Genomic DNA, 20433 nt, shown 5'->3' on the forward strand with positions numbered 1-20433 from the left:
AAGTGATCGAGATCACAGACCAAGAAGGGCCTTGGCACCAGGCTCGCTGCAGACGTAGATAACGTCGTGGGCGTTGGAGAAGCCGTTGAACTGAGTGGCAGAGCACTTTGTGTAGGCGCCCATGTCCTCAAAGTACAGCCAGTCACCAACATCGAGAATGGAGTCGAAGCGAGTGCTCTCAGTGATGCGATCGATGCCATCGCAGGTAGGACCCCAGACGGAGTACTCGAAGCCCTCGCCCTCGGGAGTGGGATGGGCAGCGGTGGTCTCGAAGAGAGTCTTGCCGGAGGCACGGAGAACCTTGGCGATCGGCTGCTGGTGGTCAAACATGATGTTTGAGAAGTTGCCGTAAACACCGTCGTTGACGTAGAGCATGTAGCCCTTGCCATCGAGAGTGGGGTCCTCAACAGTTCGGCGAGCGATAATGTTGCAGGCGATGGTGAAGGCGGTGGCAACGTAGTATCGGCCAGGCTCAGCAATGATCTCGATGTTGCTGTGAGGCGGGAAGAACTCGTCGAGGGCGCCACCGAGGACGGCAGCCATTGTCTCGAAGGTATCGCCGCTGAAGCCACCACCAACATCGAGGGTGCGCATGTTGAAGCCGAACTCGTGGGCCAGCTGGAAGACGGTATGGGCGTCGCGAACGGCCTTGTAGAAGGCGAGGGGATCGGAAGCACCAGATCCAACGTGGAAGCTGACGCCAACAACGTTGAGACCAAGGTCCTTAGCCAGGGCAAGAAGTCCCTCAGTGGTGTCCATGGCGGCGCCAAACTTCATACTGAAGCGGCAAAGAGACTCGCTGTCGTCGGTCATGATGCGGAGGAAGAGCTCAGCTCCTGGGTACAGCTTTGCGATCTTGTAGAGCTCATCGGCATTGTCAAAGGTCATCTGTTTGACGCCCACAGACTTGACGTATCGGACATACGAGTTAGTCTTGCAGGGTTGGGCGTAGATGATGCGGTCGGGGCTAAGTCCTGCGGACAGGACCTGCTCAATCTCGGTCTTGGAGGCACAATCGAAGCCGGTTCCGAGCTCAGAAAGAAGCTTGATGATCTGAGGATCGGGGTTGCACTTGACGGCTGGTGCTTGTTAGTGTGTATCACAACATATTGTCGAGACACTGTACTCACCATAGAAGGGCCGGACCCGAGGGAGATTCTTCTTCCAGCGAAGATGCTGGCGGTAGACCTCTCCAAGGTCAGCAACGAAGAAAGTATCTTCATCGCCAGGCTCACACATCTCATGGTCAATGGCCTCCACGCGCTGGTGGAGTGCCTGGCCGATGAGTTGCTTTGGAGTAATCACGCCATATTGCTCAAGAGGTTCCTGAAGCAGGGGTTTCTTTAATGCGATATGAGGGTGATTGACATTATGATTGTAGGTGTCGAGGACAGCCGTTGCCATAACCATATCCCAAACAGTTGCGGGGGTTCGTTGGGAAGTTGAGAGAGGGATTTAAGTCCGTGGACTAGAGAAAGACGATACTTTATTGAAAAGTATATATAGTAGAGTGAAGCTTGAACGTACGGGGGTGTTCAGCTGGTGTTAGGGCGGTCGTGAGCGGTAGCAGACTGATCCCTCAGTGGACTGGCGAGGCCTCCTCGACTCTTCCTCGGCTAGAGGAAGAACCTCTGTAAACCTCCTATGCGGCAGCTGACGGGTGTCGAAGAACGACGGGGGAGTGTAGTCGGATCGAGGGTCGTGCAAGACGGAGAGATCGAGGAGCTTATCGTCGAGCAGCAATAGCAGCGGGAGGGGGGATCGCGTTGATGATGTGAGAGGGCTTGCAGAGGCTGAAATCTTTGTCACTGACGAAGCTCACGGCCGGAGGAGCCGTGGTGAAGGCGGTGCCTTTAAGAGACCAAAGGCGGGTCGAGTTTGGTGAGGAGTTTGAGCAGTTGTAAAGTGCTCAAAGTTGTAACGGGTTCGTGTCAACGGGGAGGCGTTGGAGCAGGCTTAAGAATATAGAAATTGTCGTGATGAAACGTGACAAGTTGTCGAAGAGGAGAGAAAGATGGGGGGGGGGGGGGGGGGGGGGGACCGCCTTTTTATCTGGTCGGCTCTAGTCTTGGCCCAAGATAGAAAAAAGAGGTCGACGAGTTTAGTTTGGGCTCTGCTGATTCGAAGAAAATAGTGGAGTGTTTGCGTTTCCGTTGCAGGTTTGAATTACATTTGCAGGTCCAGATCCAGGTCCAGGTCCAAGAAAAGAATGGAGAGAGAAATTTTTACCCTCCCTCCACTGTGACGTTGACGTGTGGAGGGGCAGTAAACTCTGTACGTACCGTGTACTTTACAGGGGGATGTTCACAATTCGGTGGCGCAGTTGCAAGAGCTGGCGCCCAATTTTGATTGTATAAAATGCTTGGGTTCTCTATATGTTTCAATCTACAACCAAAGTTGACAATTCATCGCAATTGCAGTCACAATTCCGTGGCCTGACCTCGTACATAATCTCCAACTGCAACTGGCGGTGGATGAACTGAAGCATCTCGATGCTGCACTGCAGACTAAGGTAAAGAAACCCCGCGCTAAACCCAAAAGGCCCCAGCAGCGGTAGAATATCCCATTGGTCTCAGACACTTCCAGAGTCTCGGGAACAAGACACCACGCCTTGGAAAAAATGCAGAATCATGTACCGATACATGGATGCAATGCAGCCCGTGCATGTGCATTTCCCAGTATAGAAGCCCGTTCGTTCGTTACATTCCGGGTCTTTTCGAAAGCTTTTCTTGACCGACAGAGTCAGAGTCAGAGTCGGAGTCAAGAGTCACAGGCACGGATATCAGGCCTCAATACTCCGTATATGGTGTTAAAATGAGTTCGGCAAAAGGTTTCCCAAACTTAGAGTAAATTACCTAACTGGTTTATCACTTAGGATCAAGGTCTCATGTTTTCCTGCTCCCTGAGATCTGGCTTGTAAGCGTCATGTCCTTGGTATTCAGTACCTTATAATAAAGACCCAGTAATTCCCTCAGTAAATAAACAACGGCACACGACAACGGACCGCGTAAGGCTGGAGCTTATTCCGCGGTCAGGCACCATTGACCAGCCCCTGGCTATCTTTGTCCATCGTCATATTCTCCAACAAAAGGACACCCTCAACAATGTCCTTTTAATGCCTCTCTATAGGTATCTCATCGTATAAGAATAGACGAATCGGCATCTTCTTCCGTCCGAGAACCTGCAACAGTCACACAGCATATTCAACGTTGGTCACTCTGTAACACATCACATGCATGTACTCTGCTCTTTAGTCCAGTAAATCCATCGCTCAAGGACTCCGGCTCTGATAGAACGAGCTAACACCTCTCCTTCACCCATCACACCGACTCCCTTCTTCCACGAACTCCCCAGTCTCCAATCATAGAACTCCTCGTACTTGGTGCTTTCGCTCCGCAGCCTCGAGGTTCCCACAACAGATGCCAAGGTGAAAGTAGCTTCCAGAAATGAAGATAGACAGAAATGAAAAAGAGGGGCTGTATCTACTCTTGCGTTGCTCTGTGGTCTCTGTACCATCGCATAGGTAAAGAGATGTATCGTATCTGAACGCGTAACGAGGCACAAAATTCCTCGTCTTCACATAGGGTGGAAAGTTCCGCTGCGACGCAACGTGAGGAGGGTCATTTATGCTTTGTTCATCTGTGTAATTTACACTTCATCGTACACGCCATCATACAGCTGTAACTCCAGCTGCTCATTGCTCATCCAAACCTCTAGCATGCTGATGCTTCCAACTCTAGGTCGTCATTAGCTTCATAATCGTTTTCTTTTAGCCTTGCTCGGCGCCCTTGACATCCATTTCGCGGATCTTCCATTCGCCGTCGACCCAGGACTGCTTCTCTCCAAGGAAAGCGACTCTGGCTTCGCCCTTGGCAAGTCCGTCAACGAGGTAGCGCTGCGCCACCTCGCGCACTTGGTCCTCGGTTACGTCAAGAAGCTGCTCACGCTTCTTTTGCTTCATCTTCTCAGTGATACCTGAGAGGAATCGGCCCATGCCCTCCTGGTTCACAGATTTGGGGGCATCAACTCCCTGGAATACAGAGATCTTGGCCTCCTCAAGGTCACGGTCTGACCACTTCTTATCGACAGCCCATTGCCCAGCACCGCGCATGATGCTCAGAGTGTTTTGAGGGTTGGGGTCACGGTAAGAGTAGAAGCCAAAGAGGCCATCGAGAGCGCGGGAGTAAGCACCTCCACCATATGCGCCACCCTTCTCACGGATCTCGTGATGCAGGTGTTTATGTGTAAGGAGCTGTGACAGGATCTGGAGAGGTGCACCCTCCGCTGCCGTGTATGACGTGGTTGGTACTGACAATCCACCATAATAAACTTGGTAAGGCAGAGGATAGAACGTCTTGCTATCCTTAGGAAGTTGACGAGGAGACAGATTCTTCAGGTCCAGAGGATCGCGGGAGAGGTTACCCACGAACTTTTGCAGAGAAGCACTGTTCTCTGCAACACTCTCTGGGCCGCAGGTAATTGCTGTGCGTAGGTTTCCTCCCGCTAGTGCAATGCTCTGAATCTGCTTCAACTTGGAAATAACATCTTCAAGCTTGTCTGTCTCGGGTCGGCTAGCCAATGAAGTCACCAGCTGCACCTGAGAAAGGCCGGAAACTTGTTGTCGAAGCCACGAGGAGCGGGTGAGACCAGATTCAGCACTACCCATCGCGAACCGATGGCCAGTGGATGCAATATCGTTCACAACACCGTCAGCAGATGCCTGCAGCAGCTGTCGAATCCTGAGAGCTGCCTCTGGGCTGTCGAAATCAGTTCCCAAAACGAGCTTTTGGATGATATCGAACATGACGGGAACATTGCGATCCAGGGCCATACCGGTGAAGATGAGGCCTTCACTAGCAGCGTGGAAATCGGTGGGAGACGGGGTGCAGTGGTACCCAACTGAAACACCACCAGTCTTGAGCTTGATCAAGTCTTCAAGCTGCTCCATGTTCAGGTCCTTAGTACCAAGACGCATGATGCTGTCGGTAAACAGAGGGACCAGCTCGCGAAGCTCATCAGGCAAGTTCTCCAACGTGTTGATGGCACGGAAGTATGTCAAGCCGTTCGTAGGAGCCTCGTGCCACTGGATCTTGGTGCCGTTGGCATTCTCGTCTCGCACAACCACAGGCTCCTTGCTTCGGGGGATATCCTTGACGTGAACAGTGGGCAGACAGCCGAGGTCCTCAGTGTTAGTCTTGTTTTGTTCAACCAGCAACTCCTGCTCTTGCTTCTCGAAATGCTTCCGGGCGTTCTCTTCGCTGCCAGCCTCCTTGATAGCTGCTTGGATTCTGGTAGAAAGTCGCTCCTGTTCCTCCTTGACAAGATCTTCTCCGTAGGTGCTTGAAGGGGCCATTGTGAATGTCAAAGTATTGTCGTTCAGTAGATACTTGTCAATGAGACCTTCTAGGTAGTTGCCCTCAGCCATCTTAGCTTGGAAACCATTGATGGTATCGTTCCAAGCCAATGAATCAAAGGGGTCCACACCGTTGAACCACTTGGGCTTGAGACGGTTCAGCATGGAAAACCCAAAGTTGGCAGTCTTATGCTTGAGCGATAACTCGAGCTGATGGAGAGATCCATCGATCTTGGTCTTGTCGAAGCCTTTCTCTCGGACTTCCCTCAAGATCTGCTGAACCTTCTCCTTGAGCTTAGGAACATCAGCCTCCTGAACACCAGTGAGACCGATAGAGAAAATTCCCTTCTTAGCAGAGCTATCATATCCAGCGTTGGGGCTCCAATCAGCACCCATGCCAGCCTCAACAAGACCTCGGTACAGAGGAGAACCATAACCATCCATCAAGAGGGTTGATAGAAGTGCCAGAGAAAAAGACTCCAACACATCTGTGGTGTCACCCATGATCCATGACACAGAGGTCTTGTACTGACGATCAGGGTCGACAAGAGGATCAAGTGGGCCGTACAGAGTAACTTCCTTGGGGCCGGTCAGTGTTACGGGTTCGTGAATTTGCCTGTCACCCTGTATCTTCTCAAAAGCCTGGAGTTGAGCATCGACTTGCTGCAAGTGGTCAACCAAGGGCATATCACCGTAAGTGAAGACCTTGGCATTGCTCGGGTGGTAGTGCTCGGCGTGGAACTTTCGCAGTTGCTCGTATGTCAAATCTGTGATCTTCTGGGGGTCGCCACCCGAGTTGTTGATATCGGGGAAGATATGGTCGTGGAAGCGAATGTAGTATAAATACCCAGCATCTGACATCTGGCCCTTCATCTCGTTGTAAACCACGCCCTTGAATACCAACTTCTTGCTCGCCTCGTCCTCAGCAAGTGGGTTCTCGGGACCAATTCGCCAACCCTCCTGGGTAAAGTCGGACTTCTTGAGCAGTGGGTGCAATGTTGAGTCGAGGTACACAGACATGAGGTTCTTGAAGTCCTGCGCGTTGGTTGTCGCAAAGGGGTAGAAAGTATGGTCTGATGCCGTGAACGCGTTCATAAAGTTCGATAGTGTTCGGGGAAGCATCTTGAAGAAAGGGTCACGAATGGGATATCTGTAGACAGTCAGCATTCTCTGCTGCCATGTCTATATCAAGAGGAGTCGTACTTTTCACTACCGCATAGTGTCGTATGCTCTAGAATGTGAGGAATACCGGTATCATCCGGAGGGTTCGTCTTGAAACCGATGGAAAAGACATTGTTACTGTCGTCGCGGGCAATGTGCAGATAATCGGCTCCTGTCTTGTCATGCTGAAGGTGAAGAGCCGTCAACTCAAGCTCAGGAACATGCTTGGACCGGACAAGGGTGAAGCCGTGAAGCTTCTCGCCGGGCTTAGGAAATTGTGAAAGCTCCGTGACGGCCTTTCGAGCGCCGGCAGCGGCGTTACGAAGCATTGTGGCAGTGATTTTCAAGGCACGATCCGACGATTAATAATACAGAAAAATCAAGAAAATAATGTACAGTCAAATATGCGAAACTTATGAAAGAGTCGAAATTGTCGTTAAACAGCCACCGGAGATTTTGATGCTGTATGTAATGACGCCGGAACGATTCGCCCCGAAAAAGTGAAAGGGTCTGCTTTGTAACCCCAGCAGTTTCCTTCCTCATGGAATGGCCGGGTTCCAGCCCACGTCAGTGCCAAGGACATGCCGTAATTGTGGGTGGCCAGTGGACACTACTCAGTGAGAGGCCACTGTGGGATAGCGCCAAAGGCCTCTAAAGCCGCATTAGTGGCCATTGAGGCACTAACAGAAAGGCTTGAGAAGCCAACGAGATTCTGTTAGCGAATTAGCAATTATCAACAGAATCACCACAAAGGCCCATGGCAAAACCTATCCATCTCAAACCTCCATGAGCCCTCCATCTTGTCACACGTTAGCGACTGTATTATTCGATGTCCAACGAACCGTGACTCCAACGCTGTATCCTTCCAGAATTCATATAGGTCGTACTGTTGCCGTTACTCAGCGTTGGTGTCGATTGCCATCATCATACCGACAAAACCAATCTTGGTACGAAGATATTCCCTCCTCAACCCCTCAACGTACCTGTTCGCTGCGAGTGCTTGGCTTGACAATTCATGCGTGAAGGCGACTAACAGCATCTTCTCGCATCTTAGCCGATACCGAATAGTGTTTTGAGCATCATTTCTCTTTACCACAACTTCAACCCCTCATCTGGCGACCAACATCCCACTCACGATTAACGACGATTCATCCCGCTTCGATGCCCCCGGCGTTTCCTGACCTCGTGACCCCCGCCTGAACGATTACTGTCGCTACCTTGGCCCTTCGTAGCTTCGACGGCGATGCCTGCCAGCCAGGTGGATGCTCCTGTAGCCAACGGGCATGACGGACACGCTCATTCACCTACTAAGAAAGGCAAAGGAAAGAAAGGAATGGATAACAACGAGGCATCGCGTCTGCTCCATGCGCGGATATCTCAGCTGGAGCAGGATGCCGCGGGAGATAAGGAACAAGAGTTGGAGATTGGTGCGTCACGCTCTCGTCGTCTGCAAGCGGCAGCCTCCCATGGATTCGGAACGATACTGATACGTGGATGGTACAGAACGTGAAGTGAAAAGAGCGAATAGGGATCTTCTTCAGCAGGTATCCAAGATGGACAACATGCAGAAAATTGACCACCTCACCAAGCGGTCTAGTGAACTGTTGGCTGATATGCGACGATTGGAGCGTGAAAATCAGAAGAATAAGCGGCGCGGGGACACCCTGCAAAAAGAGAGAGACGCAAGCCGCACGGAGCTTAATAAGACTGTCGGTCTCAAGGAGAAATTGGAAAAGCTATGTCGCGAGCTCCAGCGGGATAATAACAAGATGAAGGTTTGTGCGAGAGGGCTGACGGAGAGGCCTTCGCTAACTTTATTTGCAGAATGAGAATAAGGAGCTTCAGACGACACAGAAACGGAACAACGCCCATTGGGACGAAAAGTATGCTACACTCTTGACCAAACTCGACGGATATCAGGAAGAAAAAGATACTCCAAAGAAACAAGTCGTCGATATGGAGGTCGACGAGCTGTCAGTCTCAACCATTCCTTTACGTAGATGTCCGCTCACCTTTGTTCACAGTTTCCGAATTCGCTTCAAATCGTTCATCGAACAATACGAGTTACGAGAATTACATTTCCACTCGTTAATGCGCACCAAGGAACTCGAAGTCCAGTACCATATGGCGCGATACGAACGAGAGAAGAAGAACGCAGAAGGCGAATCGACAAAGGCCCGACACCTACAGGCGCAAGTCCAAGCGTTTACCAAGACAGAAACTGAGCTGAGGAATCAGCTCAATGTTTACGTTGATAAGTTTAAGCAGGTGGGTGGACACGGATAAGATAGTTCGGCATGTTGACTAATGGCACAGCAGGTGGAGGATACCTTGAACAATAGTAACGACTTGTTCCTATCATTCCGCAAAGAGATGGAGGATATGTCGAAGAAGGGCAAGCGGTTAGAGAAGGAGAACGAAGCCCTGAAGCGACAGAAGGAAGCGACAGCTGCCAATATCATTCGCATGGCCGAAGAGCGCCAGGAGTGGAAGAAGAAGACAGAAACCGCCGAGAAGAAGACGGAGAAGCTCATGAGCATCATCCAGCAAATGCAGCAACAAGGGCGCAGGGTGCCACCCGGAATGTCTAACACCGTCGAGAGCGGTTACTCCGATAGCCACGGCGGAAACGAAGGAGACGAAAGCGACTACTCTGACGAGGACTGCGAGGAGGAAGAACTTAGCGAGTTCGACGACGATACAGAGGAGGAACCACAAGGCAACGAGCAAGGAACGCCAGTGGCCTATGGCCCTGAACGTCCCCCTCAGCCGGTTCCTTCAGCGGCGACAAACGGGCACTAGGAGGCCAATCGAAAGGGGGCTCAAGCTGGAGCCAGTCTCAAGAGAATATTCCCCAAGTGTGACCCGAAATTCTTTTTCCCGCTGTGAACTTGATGGTCCAGGCTATCTTGTGTCAGACGGGGAACTGGGGAGTTGCAGCTTTTGGGAGCGTGATGATGGCTTCGCGCGTACCAAAAGATTAAGGATCTTGTGTAGTTGGCTACTGTTTGGGCTACTGGCTAGCGATGCTTTTTGTTGCTGATTGTTGTTGCGTGTAAGATGTATTGTCGTAGCTTGTGGATTATTCGAGCATTCATGCCTCGCTCTAATTGAAGTTTCTACCTTTCGGTGAGACATGTGTGAAGTATGCAACAATTGCACCTAAAAATGATTCGCGCCACGACGATTGAATCACCTCAGTCATGACCTCCAAAAGTCTGACCTCCGCTGCTGTAATGTTAGAGTTGCTCTGCTCTTGAGTCGTATTCTGCCGTATTACTACATCGGGGTATCGGGGAATACCACCGCCGACGTGCGTTAGGCCAGATCTCTATCATCCATCCCACTTTCATAAGCCGCACAACAGGGGCGCATGAAGCAGCCTAAGGTAGCTTCACTCTTACAACTTACAACCCAGGTTCTCGGTCCATCAACAGCACCGCAACCATGGATTTCCTTCAGGTACGTTGATATCTCCCATGCCCTGACCCTGATCAGATTGCCCAAATGCTTCAATGGATGCTAACTCCAACAGCGCCTCGCGCGCTTCCTCGACCGCCCGCTCTTCCCATGGAAGAAGCTCATCATGGGCTTCTCCGTAGGCCAATACCTCTTCGAATCGTTCCTCACTCTCCGTCAATACCGCGTCCTCCAGAAAACCAGTCCCCCCGCCGTCCTCTCCAAGGAAGTCTCCCAGGAAGTCTTCGACAAGTCTCAAGCCTACGGTCGCGCCAAGGCAAAGTTTGAAATCATCAACGGTCTCTACTCTCAGGTTCAGAATATCGCTTTTATGCACTTCGATGTCCTCCCTAAACTGTGGTCCTGGACTGGTGATCTTCTTCTCAAGTGGGCTCCTGCGCGCTTCACTGGAGAGATCAGCCATACCATCGTCTTCGTCTTGACTTTCGCCGTTATTAGCCAGCTTCTTCGTCTTCCGTCTTCGATCTATCAGACTTTCGTCCTTGAGGAGAAGTTTGGTTTCAACAAGCAGACGCCTAAGCTCTTCGTCACCGATCTCATCAAGACCCAAGCTCTCACCTTCGTTCTCGCGCCTCCTTTCCTCGCCGGTTTCCTCAAGATCATCCAGAAGACTGGTAACCAGTTCTTCTACTACCTGTGGCTCTTCGTCATCGCTCTCCAGGTCTTTATGATCACCATCTACCCCGTTGCTATTCTGCCTCTGTTTAACAAGCTGTCTCCTCTCGAGGATGGTGAGCTCAAGACCAAGGTTGAAGCTCTTGCAGCCAGCCTCAAGTTCCCTCTTCATGAGCTCTATGTTATTGATGGAAGCAAGCGAAGCGCCCACTCCAACGCCTATTTCTTTGGCCTCCCCTGGAAAAAGCACATCGTCATCTACGATACTCTCATTGAGAAGAGCGACCCTGATGAGGTTGTTGCTGTTCTTGCTCACGAATTGGGTCACTGGAAGCTTGGTCACACGACCAGCCTATTTGGTATCTCTCAGGTAAGTTTGTGAATTCTTCGGCGAATTATTTGAAGCTAACGCAAACCCAGGCTCACACTTTCTACATCTTCCTCCTCTTCTCGGTCTTCATCAACAACCACTCTCTGTACTCCTCGTTCGGCTTCCTCAAGCAGCACCCCATCATCATTGGCTTCATCCTCTTCTCTGATGCCCTTGCTCCTATGGACCTTGTCATCAACCTGCTTATGCACATCGTCAGTCGCAAGTTCGAGTTCCAGGCCGATGCTTTCGCTAAGAAGCTCGGTTACCCCGAGGAGCTTGCCCGCTCTCTCCTCAAGCTCCAGATCCAGAACCTTAGCACCATGGACGCCGATTGGATGTACGCCAGCTACCACTTCTCTCACCCCCATCTGTCTGAGCGCCTCAAGGCCCTCGGCTGGAAGGGCTCTGAGGGTGTCACCGAGGGTGTCACTGATAAGTCCATTGACAACGAGAAGGAGGGTGTTGTCAAGGCCAGTGGACGTGATGAGCTGTAAATGCAGCAGAAGATTATACTAGATTACATCTGAATAAGGGATCCAGTCTCTTTGGGAATGTGTTTTAGACGTAGGAAAATGGCCGGTATGAGCTGGTCTTCTAGAAAGGACTTGGCCACCCTTAGACACGTATAGAACCAGGCTCAACTGTACAATACAAGTGCTTTTTTTTTTATCTTATCTATTCATGGCATTGCTACCGATATGCTCTTGATGATCCCAGAGTCTACCTGTGCGCCATCTACATTTTACTCATTTTGTTCATCTAATCATCTTAGGACTCGTCGGAATCGTAGGACCCCTCAGAACCTTCCAAACCTTCATCTTCTTCGGATGACTCTTCTTCTTCGCCTTCTTCAGGCTTCAGACCGTAATCATCGTGGAAGTAGCTAAGCTCATGAGTCTGGACCTTATAACCCATGCTCTTGAACGCTGTCTCCATACCCTGGAATTTGTTAGTAATGACCAGAAAAGACAGGGAGTGAAACAAACCTCTTGCATGATCTTGGCGGCAGTGACAACAATATTGCTCTTGCCAGGCTCAAAGCACGGTAGGACAGTCTCAAGAAGAGCAGTCTTGATCTCATCTTCGGTAACGGCTCGCACGCGTCGCAGAACCTCCTTGCCCCAATCCTTAGGCAGACCACGGACAACACCCTGGACAAAGTTCTGCTGGGCGGCGCTAGGCATGGTGGATTGTTCATCGGCGAACATAACGACGATCTGGCTGATGGTGCCCTCGAGCAAGTGACGGTCAATCTCAACCACACCTTTGGCAATCTTGGTGATGGCCTCCTTGGAGGCCTTGATAGCCTTATAAGCATCGGGTGAGCGATAGACATGGTATGAGATGATACCAGAGTTGATATCCCGAGAGAAGTAAACGCCGTAAGCGTATCCAGCACCACGAACAGCGTTCCAGAGAGGACCCTCAGCAGCTTCGAGATATCCAATGGCAACCATGATGGAGGCGAGACGAGGATCATCGAAGGAGGCCAGGCCTCGGGCTGTTGAGACTGAGTAGGAGCTCTCCAGAGTAGTCATGGGCACAATGACAGCGCCGACTGATCCAGGATTGCGACCTTCATCGTTGAGCAGGCTGACAGGTTTAGGAATCTCAACCATGTTCTCGGCAACAGTCAGAGACTTCGAGAGCGTGTCCCAAGTAGTCAAGGGGTCTGGGAGAGTTTCGAGATTGGCTGTGACAAGGAAACGGAGGTTCTGGAAAGTGAAAAGCGAGTCTCGAACAGTGTTGAACCAACCAACAACCTTCTCAGGTTCCTTCTCGAGAAGCTTCTTAAGTCTCTTCAGATACACTGCGCGAACAAGCACACGCTTGGCAACAGCCAGTGAGGACTTTTCCATATGAATAGCAGCATTGACCTCGCTGGCCATAGATTTGCCATCACGCTTTGACTCCGGGATGTCAGCCAAAGCCTTGGTAACGCTGGCTTTGAGTCGCTGGGGATCAAAGATTGAGTCAAACATCATGGTGCGAATCCACTCAACAGCTGCAGCATACTTTTCAGGCTCAACCTGGAACTGGATCATTATACCGTCAGGATCGCTGATGTAGCGAGCAGAGTGGAGGGAGTAGCTGATAGTGTCTCGCTCAAGTTCCATGACAACCTGCTCAAAGCCAACTTGCTTTCCATCACGCATGATGTGTGTGTTGAAAAAGTTGTCGCTAAAGATTGGCATCAGGGGCTTGAGCTCATTGGGAACTTGGGAAGTGCCGATATGGATAGTGATGTGAACAAAGTTGGTGGGAACATCCTCGAATTGGATGAAAAGAGGAAGCTTGCCTTGAGTTGTACCATCAATGAGCTTCTGTGCCGAGCCACTACCCAGACCAACTGCACGAGCATGTCCTGAGCGAGCAGTGTCAGACTCAATGAAGTGGATAGAATCCGTGCTAGGAACACTCCAGCGATCGACGACAGAGGCGGGAATGGGCTCATCATTCTTCTTCTTAGCATCTTCGAGACGTTTAGCAAGCTTCTCTAGACCTTCAGCACCCAAATCCTCTTTGCGCTTGGCAATCCGAGCTTCTTCATCCTTCTTCATCTTGGTGGCTAATTCATGGGAAGGCTTGCCAAGAATTGAGATGTGAGGAGCATCAGCCATCCATTTGCTGAGGAAGTCTCGCCACTGTTGGTCTTCCCACTTCTCCAAAACATCGTACTCTTCCAAATCCTTCAGATCCTTAAGGGTCGAGCCATCTCGCTTGCCAAAGAGATAGTCGGTGATGATATTTGTAGCGTAGAAAGACTCGGACGTCTCAGCATGGTACTTGACTTGACGCTTCTCGCGACGAATGCACTCTCTCATGTAATCCATGTCGATAGGCTTCGAGGCAACTTCCTTCAGAAGCTCAAAAAGTCGCTTCTCGACAAACTCGAGCTTCTCAGTAGCAACACCTGTGGGCTGCAGCCAAATGACCATGTCAGGTCGAGGGTCGGTCCAGTAAGAGACGGAACTGGCGAGCTCCTCCTTTTCAACCATTACATTCTCGAGAATCGAGACAGAAGATCCACAGAGGTATGTCAGAAGCACATTAAGGGCAGATGATTGGATAAGGTCGTTGCAGTTAGGTCCAAAGAAACCGACGAGGACCTCTCCAACTGATTCATCTTCTTCTGGGAACTCAACGGTTACAATCTGTGTCTCGTTGATCTTTGGGGGTTGGGCGGAGTCAATCCAAGGCCTGTGACTAGTCAGCAAAGCAGATTTCTCTGGTGATTATACAACATACCTCTTGAACGGGGTGTCAAGAGAAGGAATGTCATCCTTGATAGACTCTTCAAATTCTTCAAGGATCTGGATAAGCTCATCTTGGTTGACCTCACCTACAAGAACCAAGCAAAGGTTTCGGGGCTGGTACATATCCCGATGGAACTGGCGGATACGTTCAGGGGCAAGAACTCGAAGCGCATCAGTCATGCCACCAGTCTCGTAACGGAATCCAACGTTTTCGGGATAGAGGAGACGACGGGCCTTGATATCCATGAGCTCAGAGCTGCGGAATTGCACAGCTTGCATTTCAGAATAGACAACACCAGCATCGTTTCCTTCGCCGTCAATGTGCCAGACCTCGGTAACGATACTCTCATCCGTAATGGTAGGCAAGATGACATGCTCGAGGTACACGGGGAGAACTTGGGCGAAACCATCCCAGCCGGCGGTTTCAAGCGTGTAAGCCGTATGGTCGGTAGCAGTCCAGGCATTTGTGTGGGAGTATGCTCGGGAAGAGAGCTTGTCAAGAAGACCCTTGTACTGGTAGCTCTTGGAACCCATAAAGACAAGATGCTCAAGAGTGTGAGGAGCGCCAGAGTCGTCAAAGATCTCAGTGGCTAAAGTGAAGTAGCCATTGAGCTTGGGACCCTTGCGGTCAGCGACAACAACCTGCATTCCACTCCGGTCTGACACATATTGAGTGATTGTGCAAGGTGCATAGTCCGTTTTGAAGCTCTGTATCTTGCGGAAATGGGACTTTGAAGGTTCTGGTGACATCTTGAAGTGTTTGAGGCCTACGAGGCTCCAAATAGAACTTGTTAAGTTAGCAAAGTACTTATATATAGGAATTTGAGAGAAGTCAAAAAGATAGGGGATGAGAGTCGGGCTTATATAGTAAGAGCACGTGATAGTTTGGTGATGGGCAGGATATTATAAGACTGTGAGCGGTTGAGGAAACAAGAATCGGGAGTAGCGCTCATTCAGGCGGACGACAATTGGGTTCAACCAAGAGAAGCAACTGCGTCAATGAGAGAAGACAGACTAACTCAATGCTGGTAGCCGCAAGAGAAACGTTTGACATGATGGTATAGACGATGACGCTGAGCAGGGCGACTACCACTGCAACAACATATCGTGAACTGGAGTTTTTGGGTGACATCACGACAGTGAACCTGCTTTGTCGATGACAATTATTCCCAATCTGAGAAAAAGAAGCAGCTGACAACTATTGAGAATTCAACTCGGACTGCATCCAACTGAAATGAAGAGGCGAGGGTTCCAACCAACTTCATACAGAGGAACAGGCAGAGTTATGCTGATATACGAATTCTTGTGAATAGCTGTTACACAACAGCACAGAAACACAAGACCCCGCCATCAAGAAGAGAACATTGACAAGAAAGAAACAAGGTTGAAGGACAAGGCAGACAAGGCAGAAACGCACCAAAATATGTGACACGCAATGCAGACAGTACCTGATCACAAGGAAAATACTTTACTCACCTTCAAAGATTTGTTGCCTAAGTACCGTAAGATAAGGCTGTAGGTTGCTGCGAGTAAGAATGACGAGGAGAGGAGGGGTCCAATCAGTTACTGGGAATGGGCCTGACGAAGAAAATTACCCCGCTATCGAGGTAGCACTTGATGTAAATTGGTAACAGGAATACGACAGAAGACGGACTGAGGATGTGGAAGAAAGAGTCAAATAGGCGGATGCTTTATATAGAGGGGATTGAAACAAGACATTTAGATGTGAGCAAACATTTTATTGAATGGTAGCAACCAACATTGTTTTAGCATATTTTCCTCCCGCATTAACCACAAGCACGAATTAAACCTAGGTAGGCATCTATCCGGGTATGGCCTCCGCCATCCTCACAACTTTAGGTACAAGCACAAGCCAAGTGGCTATCGGCATTCTCAATTTTGGTTGACACGGTCCCTTGTCTTTCCATCCATGACCTCAAGAACAATGCAAGCCAAAGATGGGCTTTCATGAACAATCCATCAAAGTGGCTTGTGCTCGTCATTGATTGGCTGTACTACCGCCAAGCGCACTGGCCAACGTTCAGCCACTTCCATTAGTGCTTGGCTTCAGCCTTCAGTGGGAAAGTGGCAGGTGCGCCAGGGAGGGAGGGAAGCTGCAGCAGCAGTGCTGTCATGACGGCACTGGAAAGTTGCCAACTTGTGGCTCATCCTCGACTGTAACTTGCGACAGACACCAACAGCTCATGACAAGAGCCCACAGCAAGCCATGAGAAGATTGATTTTCCACTTTGAATTTTGAGCTGTCCAATTACTATTCGAGTCCCACAAGTGCCACATATCACTATTACGCTCCACGAACAACTCAGCAGCCGTTGTGCTAAACCGACGATACGATACACAACTAGCTTCACCTAACGTTGCCCGACCTTCTTACGATAATACACTTCCCTCCATCACGATGGCTGCGACAACGGAGCAAGCTCCGCAGCAGCTGAGCGACGCTCTCGTCGCCTTCTCCCTCGAAGGTCGATTCCCCGACGATATCTCCGTTCTACCTCCTGTATCCGAAACCGACCTGCAACCTGCGATCCAAGCTCTGGCGAAAGCCAAGCGAGATCTGGAGGTAATATGACTCTATTCAAACGAACTCCAACCAGCTATGTTGCTCACGACGCCCACAGGCCGAGCTACATACCATCAATCAAGAAACAAAGCAAGATGTTGATTCCTGGGTACGGAATTCAAAGACTCTACAAGAAGACATATTCCGCTCCAAGGCAATGGCCAATGAGATTGAACGGCAATCTGAAGCTCCTGATGTCTCTGGTGAGGCGATTCAAGATGCAGAGGAAAAGGCCGAGTTCTTAAATCGGGAAGTCCAGTACAGTCAACAGCTGCACGGCGTATTGCAAGGCATCAAACGTGTCAACCAGCTCCTAAGTGAAGTCGAAGCTGCCAAAAATGAACGTCGCATATTAGACTCTTTACGGCTACTTGAGAGTATGTTATAGAATTCCCCTTGCCGATATCGTGCTCACCACTCGACAGAGTCATGGGAAGCAATTGACCAAATTGGTGTAAGCAAAACTTGTCGAGTCATGAAACTTTTGAATCTTCGAAGTTTCGAGCTCAAATCTTCTGTTCATGAGGTTTTCGACCATATATGGAAGACATTGATTCATGCGGATATTGAGACACGCCAATTCGCCGTCTACAATGCTGTTGAGGGTAAGGAAACTGCTTCGCAAATACCACTACCGCTAACAAGTTTTAGATGAGCAAATGAACCTGTCCGATGCAGTAGTTGGTCTTCAAGCTTACAAGGAGGTCGATGAACGCATGGAGCAGTTATGGCGAAACGTAGATGCCGCAATCATATCTCCCCGTATGGACGTTAAAAGTGACACGTTGCCTACTATACGGGCAGATGGAGAGATCCTCAAGTTATCAGGGGGAGCCCCAAGATCAGTCGATGCTTTGCTCGACGACCTAGAAACGGCCTTCGCTTTTCTCGCCCAAAAACTTCCTTCTGATCTCTTGCCATCACTTGGGAACTTTATGATGGGGGACGTGATACCCAAGCTTATTGAGGAGTGGCTGGAGGTTGCAGTACCTTCATCGCTGAAAGAGATGGACAACTTCCAGGCCATGATCAAGAGAGCTCGCGAGTTCTGCCAGTCTCTGACTCAACATGGATATACGGGCTTCATAGATTTACAAAACTGGGTTGACAATGCGCCGTCAATATGGCTTGGAAAGTGTCGAGAGACAACGCTCGACTCTGTCCGATCCAAGTTACTTGGTGGAATTGGCGAGTCAAAACAGGTTGAGAAGGTTGAGAAGCAAATGGTATCCCTGGCAGAAGGCAAAGAGATCACACAGACGCCAGGAGGAGCTGCAGCAAACACCGAAGCTGCTGACTGGGGGGCTGATTGGGGTGATGCATGGGAGGAAGATAATGAGCAACCCGAAGGCCAGAACAAATCTGCCTCGAAGGGACCGGACTCTACGAAGGCTGACGAAGACGACGGAGCAGATGCATGGGGATGGGATGAGGAGGATACCACCACTGAGGCTAAAGACACCAAAGAAGCCCCAGAAAACGATGATGAAGATGATAGTGCTGCTGCTTGGGGCTGGGGAGACGAGGACACGACCCAGGAGCCAGTACAGGCATCGAAACCAAAGGGCAAACCCCCTCATTCCCAAGAGGAGACTCGGGAGCTCGTACTAAAGGAGACATATAGCGTGTCGTCCATGCCTGAGCCTGTCCTTGAACTAATTTATGCCATCTTGGAGGATGGTGCTGCACTCACGAGGGATGATGTGAAATATGCCCCTGTTGCAGCTACAGCGCCTGGTCTATTTGGTCTACCAACATTTGCATTGGCCTTGTTCAGGGCCATCTCACCTCATTACTACTCTAGAAGTGAGGGTGGCAACATGTAAGGACATTCCAAGAGCCGGCGGAGTGTGACTAACCCGGAACAGGTTCCTATACAACGATGCTATGTATCTAGCAGAAAAGCTCTCCGAATTCGCTGGTGGCTGGAAGAAGCGAGAAGACTTAACACCTAGGGCGCGAAACATGCTACGGCTTGACAACGACATCAAGAGCCTGCAAGCCTTCGCCAATCGCAGCTATGCCAACGAGATGAACATCCAAAAGACCATTCTTCGAGATTTCCTTGGTGGAGCGCAAAGCCTCATGCAGCAAGATGAGATGGAGGCTTGTGTCGAGTTAGCTTCAGGCCGCATCCGTGCCATGGCTTCTGTCTGGAAACCTATCCTCGCTCGTTCAGTCTGGACTCAGGCTCTGGGTTCGCTCGCCGATGCTCTCGCGACCAAGCTCATCACAGACGTCCTCGAGATGTCGTCCATCGGTCAAGAAGAGGCATACAATATTGCAAAAACAATCGCTACAGCTACTGAGCTCGACGACCTCTTCCTGCCCAGCACCCTAACAGGAACTGCCAAGTCGGAAAATGAGGTCCCTCAGACTGCCCAGTACGCCCCTAGCTGGCTACGTCTCAAGTATCTGAGCGAGGTCCTGCAGAGCAATCTTAACGAGGTGCGTTATCTATGGTGCGAGAGCGAATTGAGTCTGTACTTTTCGGTCTCTGAGGTTATAGACCTTATTGAGGCTAGCTTCGAGACGAACTCGAGGACGAGGGATACCATTCGTGAGATTCAGTCCAAACCTACACCTTTGGATGGGCGATGAGGTGTTTTTATGTAGCGATGAGGGCTTATGTGAGATATTTTGGAAATGTAGCATTTATGGCGCTTTAGAAATAAAATTTGTGATTATCTGGCCGTATAAAGCTTTGCTCTGTTTCTGTTTCGTATCTTATTTAAGTCTATTGCTCATATTTAAAATTCACGTCTCATCATCAACAAACACGCAGATTCTCAGCAATATTAGGTTTCGCGAACAATAAAGCGTCCATGTATCAGAAACATCTCGTCCTTATAAAACTAGCACCATATAAAGTTTCTATCTCTGGGATAACTTCCACATCGACCTCACTTCAAACGCCAACTACCCTATACTTGAACCACTCGAAAAGTGAGATCGAGAATTGCTTGTCCGACTATAAAGGACAATAAGACACATGATGTTGATTCATTTCAGAGATCAATCAGAGTTATTCTACTGTTATGACCCTTGGTCACTTCTTCATGGTGCTTGTGGTGTTTGAAATGACTTTGGGGAGAAACATTATCACAACCACAGTCAACAACCTCACGCTCGAGCAACGAAGCTCCGTCACTTCACAGCTTTCTGAAACTGACTAGAACTCACAGGCACCGAGAAGTGGACTCATCTGACAGTCCAACTCACCTTGTCGTTGACAGATGACCTCGCGTAATGACCTCTCAACACGACATATCACAATCCACAAACTAAGTCCGCCTTTCTCACCTTCGTAGCACAAACAATAGACATCGGTCGAGTTTCCCATCGTACCATAACCAAGTGAGCTGACTGAACGGAAACACGCAGCAAGGCAACAAGCGGAGGAGCACAAAAGCAGAGAGCACAGCATGAGGCAGCTGCCGAGATGTCGCAACGTCATGTCGGCCGGATGAGTTTCTGTAAGAATGTGTTTTCCTGGCTGGTATGACGGCTAAGCATGCCAAGACGGACGTGGATATCTCCAAGACAAGAGGACAGCCAGTGATAGGGGCCTCGAGCATGGCACAGCAGCTGTAGGATGCTTCATCGGAGG

General features: G+C 50.0%; 6 protein-coding genes across 6 annotated transcripts; 3 read left to right on the forward strand and 3 right to left on the reverse strand.

The window, feature by feature from the left end:
- Nucleotides 1–12: 12 nt before the first annotated feature.
- Nucleotides 13–1410, reverse strand: SPE1 (Ornithine decarboxylase; the record flags this gene model as incomplete). The annotated part of the gene is made up of 2 exons (XM_044824237.1): nucleotides 13–1079; nucleotides 1131–1410. The coding sequence occupies 2 exons, from the start codon at nucleotides 1408–1410 to the stop codon at nucleotides 13–15; spliced, it is 1347 nt and encodes a 448-aa protein (XP_044679894.1).
- Nucleotides 1411–3769: 2359 nt separating this feature from the next.
- Nucleotides 3770–6843, reverse strand: CYM1 (Mitochondrial presequence protease; the record flags this gene model as incomplete). Its single annotated transcript, XM_044824238.1, has 2 exons — nucleotides 3770–6503; nucleotides 6557–6843. The coding sequence occupies 2 exons, from the start codon at nucleotides 6841–6843 to the stop codon at nucleotides 3770–3772; spliced, it is 3021 nt and encodes a 1006-aa protein (XP_044679895.1).
- A 914-nt stretch (nucleotides 6844–7757) lies between these two features.
- On the forward strand, nucleotides 7758–9316 carry J7337_006577 (uncharacterized protein; the record flags this gene model as incomplete). The annotated part of the gene is made up of 4 exons (XM_044824239.1): nucleotides 7758–7941; nucleotides 8018–8289; nucleotides 8339–8782; nucleotides 8834–9316. 4 exons carry the CDS (start codon nucleotides 7758–7760, stop codon nucleotides 9314–9316), a joined length of 1383 nt encoding a protein of 460 aa, XP_044679896.1.
- Nucleotides 9317–9961: 645 nt separating this feature from the next.
- On the forward strand, nucleotides 9962–11476 carry J7337_006578 (uncharacterized protein; the record flags this gene model as incomplete). Its single annotated transcript, XM_044824240.1, has 3 exons — nucleotides 9962–9976; nucleotides 10050–10979; nucleotides 11030–11476. The coding sequence occupies 3 exons, from the start codon at nucleotides 9962–9964 to the stop codon at nucleotides 11474–11476; spliced, it is 1392 nt and encodes a 463-aa protein (XP_044679897.1).
- A 274-nt stretch (nucleotides 11477–11750) lies between these two features.
- On the reverse strand, nucleotides 11751–14989 carry J7337_006579 (uncharacterized protein; the record flags this gene model as incomplete). The annotated part of the gene is made up of 3 exons (XM_044824241.1): nucleotides 11751–11921; nucleotides 11969–14183; nucleotides 14232–14989. 3 exons carry the CDS (start codon nucleotides 14987–14989, stop codon nucleotides 11751–11753), a joined length of 3144 nt encoding a protein of 1047 aa, XP_044679898.1.
- A 1669-nt stretch (nucleotides 14990–16658) lies between these two features.
- Nucleotides 16659–19424, forward strand: J7337_006580 (uncharacterized protein; the record flags this gene model as incomplete). Its single annotated transcript, XM_044824242.1, has 5 exons — nucleotides 16659–16823; nucleotides 16882–17200; nucleotides 17249–17428; nucleotides 17475–18645; nucleotides 18692–19424. The coding sequence occupies 5 exons, from the start codon at nucleotides 16659–16661 to the stop codon at nucleotides 19422–19424; spliced, it is 2568 nt and encodes an 855-aa protein (XP_044679899.1).
- Nucleotides 19425–20433: the final 1009 nt, after the last annotated feature.

The sequence above is a fragment of the Fusarium musae genome, chromosome 5 (genome assembly GCF_019915245.1).
Source record: "Fusarium musae strain F31 chromosome 5, whole genome shotgun sequence".
In the NCBI taxonomy this organism is placed as follows: Eukaryota; Fungi; Ascomycota; class Sordariomycetes; order Hypocreales; family Nectriaceae; genus Fusarium; species Fusarium musae.